This window comes from Hemibagrus wyckioides, linkage group LG28 (genome assembly GCF_019097595.1).
Source record: "Hemibagrus wyckioides isolate EC202008001 linkage group LG28, SWU_Hwy_1.0, whole genome shotgun sequence".
In the NCBI taxonomy this organism is placed as follows: domain Eukaryota; kingdom Metazoa; phylum Chordata; class Actinopteri; order Siluriformes; family Bagridae; genus Hemibagrus; species Hemibagrus wyckioides.
The window spans coordinates 19,920,245-19,929,523 of record NC_080737.1 but is presented as its reverse complement, the minus strand read 5'-3'; the positions used below and the strand labels follow the sequence as shown (position 1 = coordinate 19,929,523).

The 9,279-nt window shown below is 45.1% G+C and overlaps 1 protein-coding gene across 5 annotated transcripts in view; it reads left to right on the top strand.

The window, feature by feature from the left end:
• Positions 1–8,590, top strand: part of ephb4a (eph receptor B4a) — a 39,599-nt gene extending 31,009 nt beyond the window's left edge. For 2 of the 5 annotated variants that reach the window (XM_058383176.1, XM_058383174.1), the window contains exons 6-17: positions 1–221; positions 763–887; positions 1,829–1,997; positions 2,531–2,630; positions 3,899–3,963; positions 4,249–4,362; positions 4,554–4,801; positions 5,532–5,747; positions 5,994–6,143; positions 6,297–6,490; positions 7,087–7,239; positions 7,405–8,590. The exon at positions 1–221 is cut by the window's left edge and continues 109 nt beyond it. In XM_058383176.1, coding sequence (XP_058239159.1) covers positions 1–221; positions 763–887; positions 1,829–1,997; positions 2,531–2,630; positions 3,899–3,963; positions 4,249–4,362; positions 4,554–4,801; positions 5,532–5,747; positions 5,994–6,143; positions 6,297–6,490; positions 7,087–7,239; positions 7,405–7,513 — 1,864 coding nt within the window. In that variant the 3' untranslated portion in view covers positions 7,514–8,590. Of the gene's footprint in view, positions 222–762; positions 888–1,825; positions 1,998–2,530; positions 2,631–3,898; positions 3,964–4,248; positions 4,363–4,553; positions 4,802–5,531; positions 5,748–5,993; positions 6,144–6,296; positions 6,491–7,086; positions 7,240–7,404 lie in introns of all 5 variants that reach the window. The other 3 variants (XM_058383175.1, XM_058383171.1, XM_058383173.1) reach the window with 2 other exon arrangements.
• The last annotated feature ends 689 nt before the right edge of the window (positions 8,591–9,279 follow it).

The following is a 9,279-nucleotide window of genomic DNA, read 5'->3' as shown; positions in this document are numbered from 1 at the left end:
CGTGGAGTGTCGAGTGTGTGCGACAACCTCGTGTTTGCCGTGTGGCGACAGCGTGAGCTACCGACCCACCCAGCGAGGCCTGACTGGACGCAGCGTCAGCGTCTGGGGGCTCCGCCCACACACCACCTACACCTTTACTGTCACTGCCGTCAATGGGGTTTCCCTGCTCAGTGTCCAGGGGCCGGCCTCAGAGAGCATCAACATTACCACTGGGCAACATGGTGAGGAGCAGGAGCATCGTGTGTGTGTGTGTGTGTGTGTGTGCGTTTCACAGAGGAACGGTTGAGAAAGTATTGCTTTGCAGTCCCTCTCTACTGGAGAGAAAGACAAATTAAAGCGAGACAGAAAAATTAAAAAACATAAGTGTGTAATAGATTGTGTGTGTGTGTGTGTGTGTGTGTAAAACAGAAAGCGACTTGAGAACAGAGAACAGTGAGGAGAGCAGCACATGAAACACGTTCTCTCGCTTTCTTTTAGATAATATTTAATCTCTGAGAAGAAAAGATTAAAAAGGGGAAGAAAATTAAAAGGTTGAGAACAAAAGAAGGATTTCTCTAAGAGTTCAGGTTAAACTTCAGTGTGTGTGTGTGTGTGTGTGTGTGTGAGTGAAGACTCAGTAAAGTGTAACTATTTTTTCAAAAACAGTTTTTGAGTTAATGTTGCATTTAACTTATTCTCTCTTTCTCTCCCTCCCACTCTCTCCCGTGTGTGTGTGTGTGTGTGTGTGTGTGTGTGTGTGTGTGTGTGTGTGTGTGTGTGTAGTTCCAGTGCTGGTCTCAGGGATCAGGCAGAGCACAGCCACTGAATCCAGTCTGACGTTACACTGGCCCATCCCGACACACACTCACTACAACATCCTCCAATATCAACTCCGCTACTGCGAGAAGGTCCGACACACACACACACACACACACACACACAGCTGATGCACACATTATGTATACATGACATGTAGATAATGTATATGTGATGTGTATACATACACTGATGTTTTATTAGGTCCATTTACAGCACAGATCCTGTTATAGCTCTACACTGATCCCAGTTCAGTTTCATAGACTTTTACATTTATTTTAAACGTGTGTGTGTGTGTGTTGTCTCCGGTAAATTGGAGGAAGGTGTTTTATATGAATGTATTTCTGTACTGAGGAATAAACAGTACCTTCATGTTTTTATATTTAACTGGAGGATACGTGTAGACACAGGCTTGAGCGGAGCTGGAGTGTGTTCTTACTGTTCTAAAGTGTGAACTCCTAAACCATTTGCCAACACACACACACACACACACACCAACACACACACACACACACACCAACACACACACACACACACACACACCAACACACACACACACACCAACACACACACACACATGCTGCAGAAGCTTTCACACATTAGCAAGAACGTAATCAAAAATAATAACCACTCTGAAATGATCTGTGTAATCACACACACACACACACACACACACACACACACACACACACACAGCACTGTGTAAGATAATAAGACAAGCAAATCTGTTTACTTTGTGAAGACAGTAAATGCTTTTCAGTCTCTTTACCTCTCTCTCTCTCTCCCCCATTCTCGCGCTCCCATTCTCGCTCTTTCTCCCCCCCCCCCATAGCTCTTCTTTTTTCTTTTTTTTCGTTAATCAGTGTTTTGTTTTTTTGGCATAGTTTGTTGATAAGAGTGTGTGCTGCCAGAGCAATTAACAAAATCAAACGGATTAGATAAACAGTGGGTAATTAAACACCAAACAGGAACTCAAATGGAAATAAATACCAACACATTTCAAGTGTGTGTGTGTGTGTTTGCCTTTTAGCAGGAGCGTGGTGTGGAGGAACACTCATGCCGTTATAAGGAGAGTGTCAGCAATCACGTGGTCCTGAGTGACCTTCGCAGGGCGACGCAGTACGAGGTGCAGGTCCGAGCTCGGACTCAGTCGGGGTACAGCATCTTCAGCCAGGCCAAGTCCTTCAGAACGCTGCCCGATGGTGAGACTCCGCCCACATCGCTACATAGATAATAAAATGATCATCCTCACTGTTCCTCTGGTCACGCAAACACCCTTACAAGCTGTGTTTCATGACCATTCCTTAACACTTTTAACCGCCTCATTAATTCCTGCTAAAATGGAAGAACACAATTAGCTTTAAAAATTAGCATTAGCTTGCGCTAAGAATAAAATATAAGGCTTGGAAGGAGATAGGAGAGATTGTTTGATCCTCTGGTGTATAGCAAGAGCCTAGCAAAGCCTAGGACATAATCAGGCAACTGTTTTTCACCGCGCGTGTGTGTGTGTGCGCGCGTGTGTGTGTGCGCGTGCGTGTGTGTGCGCGCGTGTGTGTGCACGTGTGTGTGTGTGTGCGCGTGTGTGTGTGAGATTTTTGATGCTTATTTATCAGAGTGTCACTTTGTAGTTTTGTCTCGGAACTCTGATTATTGATTTTTCTCCCACGCTCAGACTGAAGGTTAAAGTTAAGACATGTCTGTCATTTTTTCCTGACTCTGTCCCTCTTCCTCTCAGAAGACGTCTCCTCTTCCCCGCTGCTGGTGACTGGGATCCTCATCGCCGTGGGGATGATCCTCCTCATCGCCGTCGTCTGCCTCGCCATCTACTGTATCCGGTAAGACCGACTGACAGGAAAGAGGGAGGGGGGGAATGGGTGGAGGTAGACAGATGGGGTGGACTTAAAGGAGTATTTGAAAGTTGCTTATAATGCAGTTATAAGTCACTTATAAGGAAATTATAAATCTCCGGTGAAAAACGAGCAGCATAAAGTGTGTGTTGCGTTAAAAGACTTCCTTCACTCCACCATTTCCATTTACATAGAGGAGCTCACACTCTCCCACAGAGAGAGAAGAGAGGGAGGGAGAGAGAGATGGGGCAGGAATAAGAGGTAGAGAGAAAGAGAAAAAAGAGGTGAGGGGGAGGTGAGGAGGAAAAGAGAGGGAGAGGTAAGCTGGGACAGGATGCAGCCGTCTCCACAGGCCATGTCAGAACAATAGGAGTGACCCTGGGGCAACACACACACACACACACACACACACACACACACACACGCAGGTTTCTACATATTTTCACACACCCTTAGAAAGCACAAAAAATAGAACAGATGTGTTCATGCAAAGAATGTGCTGTGCTTGGTTTATGAATATTAACACACACCCAAATGAGGATACACACACTCAACAAACATCTGTACACACACACACATGCAAGGAACCTCTGGCCAAGCTGGACCTACAGTCAACACTGGGTGGGACAAAGCAGCTATTTTAGGAGATGGAGACAGAGAGAGACAGACAGAGAAGGAGTGAGAGAGAAAGAAATGAGAAACATATATAAAGAAAGAGGGATGAGGATTTCTTCAGTAGGAGGAATTATGAAATAGTGAGAGGGGGAAAAAACAGAAAAAAGACATGGTAAGAAGAGCAGATCTAAAGAGAGATGTTAGTAGGCTGGGGGGAAGAGAGAGAGAGAGAGAGATGGAGACAGACAGGGAGATGAAACTGATCTGTACGTTATGCTCTGAAATTATTTGCACAAGCAACCTGAGCTCAGATAGAGTGATAAAAACGAGTGGAGGGAGGGAGGGAGGGAGAGGGGGATAACGTGACGGTGCATGTACAAGGCGTCTTACCGGCTTTATGTCTAAAGGCTGATTATGTTCATACAGAAATAATAATAAATATAAATTTAATACATATATATAACATGCTGGAGCAATTAAACTCCGCTCACAGCGGACAGGTGTGTGTGTGTGTGTGTGTGTGTGTGTGTGTAAATAAAATCGGCTTTACATAACAATATCACAGCTGCTCCTCATTTTATAAACAAAATGAATTGTGTGTGTGTGTGTGTGTGTGTGTGCGCGTGTGTGTGTGTCTGCAGCAAACAGAACCGTCTGAAGGATCCAGAACTCAGTGATAAAAATGGCCAGTACCTCATGGGCCAAGGTGAGAAAACACACACACACACACACCCCTGCCAACACTGGCACACATCCGGCCACCCACACACACACACACACTCTGGATTATATATTTTATTTGTCCTTCACACTTAAATGGAATGTACAAATATCACTTCTCCCTCTCTCAGTTTCTTTTCTCTCTCCTTTGTTCTTTTTCCTGCACTTCTCTCCTCATTTCTCAGATTTTTTCCCCCATTTGTGTTGATCTGGTGTATAATTTAGTTTCTCTCTCTCTCTCTCTCTCTCTCTCTCTCTCTCGGTCTGTCAGGAGTGAAGGTGTACATCGATCCTTTCACCTACGAGGACCCGAACGAGGCTGTGAGAGAGTTCGCTAAGGAGATCGACGTCTCCTGCGTGAAGATAGAGGAGGTGATCGGAGCAGGTGTGTCCTTTTAAATGTTCCACTCTGTATCTTCATGAGATCTGCATGGACAAGTTATCACCTAGAGATCACTAAGGGGCGGAGCCACGTTGGCAGAGAGCTTGGTGTGTGGAGATGTGTGTTTAGATGAGTTTGATAAGGTTTTTATGTGTTCTAACCTGTGTGTGTGTGTGTGTGTGTGTGTGATTCAGGTGAGTTTGGTGAGGTGTGCCGAGGTCGTCTCCGAGTTCCTGGTAAAAAGGAGAACTATGTGGCCATTAAGACTCTGAAGGGTGGGTACACGGATAAACAGAGGCGGGACTTCCTGTCTGAGGCGTCCATCATGGGCCAGTTCCATCATCCCAACATCATCCACCTGGAGGGCATAATCACAGCCAGCTGTCCAGTCATGATCATCACCGAGTTCATGGAGAATGGAGCACTCGACTCCTTCCTCAGAGTAAATACACTGTGTGTGTGTGTGTGTGTGTGTGTGTGTGTGTGTTTCGCTTCTTTCTTGATTCTGTCATTCGGTGGCTTTACTGTGTGTCTGCTGAAATATTTCTCATTTGTAAAGATGTTTGGATCTAAATGAACTTAAATATTTACTTCCACACACTGCTCCAGCATTCCCCTCTGCTTTTCCGGATTCAGCTCGGAATCCTACTTCTTTCTCACGTCCCGAACACACAGCCTTAATTGTTGTGGTCTCTGCTGTTTGACTCAGTCCGGACCTCTAATTCCGAGTAATCGACTTTGACAAAAGCGGCTTTGGGATGTCGGAGCTCATCATCGGCGTGATTCCCTCATGACACGAGCGTTCCGTGATGTTAGTGAAGGGGAATGGGAATACAGTTTGACACATAAACAGGATTAGTGCTTAACCAGGGATGAAGTCAACACTGTTCCTGGCAAGGCACACACTGTGGAGTACAGCAACCCCACTGTTACCAGATTCATTTATCATCACACACACACACACACACACACACACACACAAGGAGGCTAATTTAACCAGTTTATTGCTGATTTATAATCAGATTTCTGATCTAAATCCAATCCTAATGAAATTTCTTTTAATCCTAATTACATGACTGTATGTGAGAGCGATATTTCTCGAGGTTAACTGTTTGTTTTTAGATTAAAAACCTTCCTGGATTCTCACACTCTCACTCTCTGTCCATTTATAGCTGAATGATGGTCAGTTCACGCCCATCCAGTTAGTGGGAATGCTGCGTGGAATAGCGAGCGGGATGAAGTATCTTTCGGAGATGAGCTACGTCCATCGGGATCTGGCCGCTCGGAACATCCTGGTCAACAGCAACCTGGTGTGTAAAGTGTCTGATTTCGGGCTGAGCCGGTTCCTACAGGAGAACTCCTCTGACCCCACGTACACCAGCTCACTGGTTAGTGTAAAAAGAGAGACACACACACACACTCTTTTCCTAGTGTACTTCTCCCTCTATTTTTTCATCTTTTTTCTTTCTTTCTTTGTTATTTGTCTTGTCAGTTATGACAATTACAGCATTCAGAACACACACACACACACACACACGCACTCTTAGTACACACTTTTGTCCCTTCTGTCCTCCCTTCTGTTGTCTAGCCTCTGTTTAGCTCATGTTCATTCTTCTGTCCTGTCGATTGTCCAGGGTGGTAAGATCCCAATTCGTTGGACGGCTCCAGAGGCCATCGCTTTCCGCAAATTCACCTCCGCCTCTGACGTGTGGAGCTACGGCATCGTCATGTGGGAGGTGATGTCGTTTGGAGAGAGACCGTACTGGGACATGAGCAATCAGGATGTAAGTCTGTGTGTGTGTGTGTGTGTGTGAAAGAGAGACTCATGGTGCTACTTGTTATCATTTCCGATTACATCTATTGTCCATTTTGTATAAATGTTGTTGTCTCTTCAAAATGTGATAGCCCTGCCCACTTATCCTTTCTTATCCAATCAGGTTATCAATGCTATAGAGCAGGACTATCGTTTGCCACCGCCCCCTGAATGCCCCTCCCACCTCCACCAGCTGATGTTGGACTGCTGGCAGAAAGAGAGAACGGCTCGCCCCAGGTTCGCCAACATCGTCTCCGCCCTCGATAAGCTGATCAGAAACCCCGCCTCCCTGAAAATCACTGCCCATGATGGAGCAGGGTAAGTGTGTGTGTGTGTGTGTCTGTGTTGTCAGAGACCTTTGTTAACACTTATTCATAGCACTGTGTGTGTGTGTGTGTGTGTGTGTACATTGTTGATGTCCTACAGTGGTATGTGACAGTGAACGTCACGCTTTTATTTTCCCAGCATGCTAACCTGTCAATCAAGCACCTTCTGGTTACTGGTATTATTGGTATTTGCTTAGCCCTTCCTCTCCAGTCAATCACCTGTCAGTTATTCCTTAAGCCCCTCCCATTTTTACTTAGTAAATAATCTTGTAGATGTCCTAGCCCGCTTTCCTCTCAGCATGTCCACCTGTCAATCAGGACTGTAAACACGCCCCCTGCGGATCAGTTTATCCAGCTGTCAGTAAATCCACAGTGAGGCTCGGACGCTCGGCCTGCCTCTGGGGCTGACCTGTCAATCAACTGTCCATCTCCTTCCCTGATAGGCTGCGGATGAATACAAGCTACTACATGCTTTGAATTCCTTTTTCCTGCTGTCTTTCTATCTTTTCTTTTCTTTTGTCTTCTCGCTTAACATTAGCAAAGCTGCAATGGAAAAACAACAATAATAATCCCCCCTCTCTCTCTCAGTCCGTCTCACCCTCTCCTGGACCAGCGCTCTGGTCTCTCCTCCTGCAGCTCGGTGGCTGAGTGGCTGAGGGCCATAAAGATGGAGCGCTATGAGGAAAGTTTCATACAGGCGGGATACACATCCATCCAGCTACTTACTCACATCAACGCAGAGTGAGTTTCACTCTCACACACAAACACACACACACACCAAAAGACATGGCACCAAAAATCTTTACAAAACCAGCTAGCATACTATGATGCCAGCTTCCGACATTCAAGCTTTAGCCTTAGTTTAACTTAGTTTAAATTCTCTCTCCCCCCCCCCCCCCCCCTCAGGGATCTCTTGCGGTTGGGTGTGACTCTCGCTGGCCATCAGAAGAAAATCCTCTCCAGCATTCAAGCTCTTCGAATCCAAAACAAGAGTCCTAATAACATCCTCTACTGACTAACACACACACACACACACACACACACCTGCACATGCACACACACACACACTCTCTTTCATTTATAGACTCAGCTCTTCCTGTGACGTGGACCAATCAGGACTTTGCTTGCCGTGGAACCAGGAGCTGTGTCTTCTGGACATCGGAAAACGGCTTGCGAGAACATTAAAGGTTTAAAAGACGTGACGAAGCGAGTTCTAGAGTCGCCGTGGCAACAGGGGATGTCATGAACAATGGGAGGAGGAAAGGGGAAAAAAAAAGTGCCATATTTTGGCGTGACCGCGCCGAGCGCAGGACTTCCAGGACGCGTCACGCTTTCAGAGTATTTTTCTAACGGAGTGTGTTCAGTGAGAGACTTACCCAGGATTACGGAGGAGGAACAGTGAGAACTGTGTTCAGGCCGGGTTCTCCACAGGGGTTCTCTGTTCCCTGCTCTTTCCTTTACACACGTGACACTCGGGGGATTTGATTTCTTTTCAGTATCCGGAGTGTGTGCTGTGAGAAATCACACGCACACACACCTCAACCGATCTGGATTTATTATTAATGGCGTGTGATTAATGGCGTCCGATCACTCAGACTGTAGTGGGTTTACACGTTTTCACACGCATCCTGAACCGATTACATTCTTTCTGTGATCAGATGAAAACTGAGGTCACACACACACACACTCTCAGTGTTTGAATCTCATTTCGATCAGTGTCCCTGCCTCCAGATGATCACATGACCATGTAGAGTTGTTCTTTTTGTAAGTGGAGGTCGTTTAAATTTTTTTTTTTTTTTTTCTTGTTATATTTAGGGGTCCAAGCCCCAAAGTCATCTGAGAGCTAACCGGTTCTGTGGGTTTCACAGAGAGAAAAAACTCTAAAACTGGCTTTTAAAAACAAAAACCCATGAAAATCTAAATAATGTTCAGGAAATAAATCCATGCAGGAGGGTCTGAGGATGTGATTTTAGAGACACTGAGTCCCTGACCCCTGTAACACTACAGGATAAGAGCAGCAGCTAGGCTAACACCATTACAGCCGAGGTCAGTATTCTACACCAGAATTCTAATCATGAATCAGAATGAAATTTATTATTTTTACACTCATGACTTTTTCAGTTTATTCTTCAGGAGGAGAACGAGCGTGCTAACTGTACATTAATTACAGCTCTAACTGCAGCACATCATCGCCAAAAACGTTAATAAATAATAAATAAAGTCAATAAATTGCACCAAATCCGGTTAAAACTCTTAGTGTTTATTACATTTCGAGTGATTAATTCATGAGGAAACATTTTCAAACCCAGATCACACTGGAGTGTGGGAAAGCTGGAAATCTCAGTACTTAAATTAAACCAATCAGCCGTGTTGTGTGTATGTGTGTGTGTATGTGTGTATGTATGTGTGTATGTATGTGTATGTGTGTGTGTGTGTATGTGTGTGTGTATGTGTGTGTGTATGTGTGTGTGTATGTGTGTGTGTGTGTGTGTGTATGTGTGTGTATGTGTGTGTGTGTGATGAGCGAGGTGGTGTTAGCACTTGATCACATTTTATTCAGGCATTATTATGGATATTGCCCCCCCACAGACACACACACACACAGAAAGCTTTTCCTCACGTCAACAGAATATCTTCATTTCTAAAAACTGATCCACTTTAGTGACCTTTGACCCCAGACGGCAGTTTGTGTGCATGAGGACGAGTCGAGTCGGATCAGATCTTCACATTGGAGATCTGTAATAAACAAAAGCAGGGAGATGATGATTATGATTATTATAA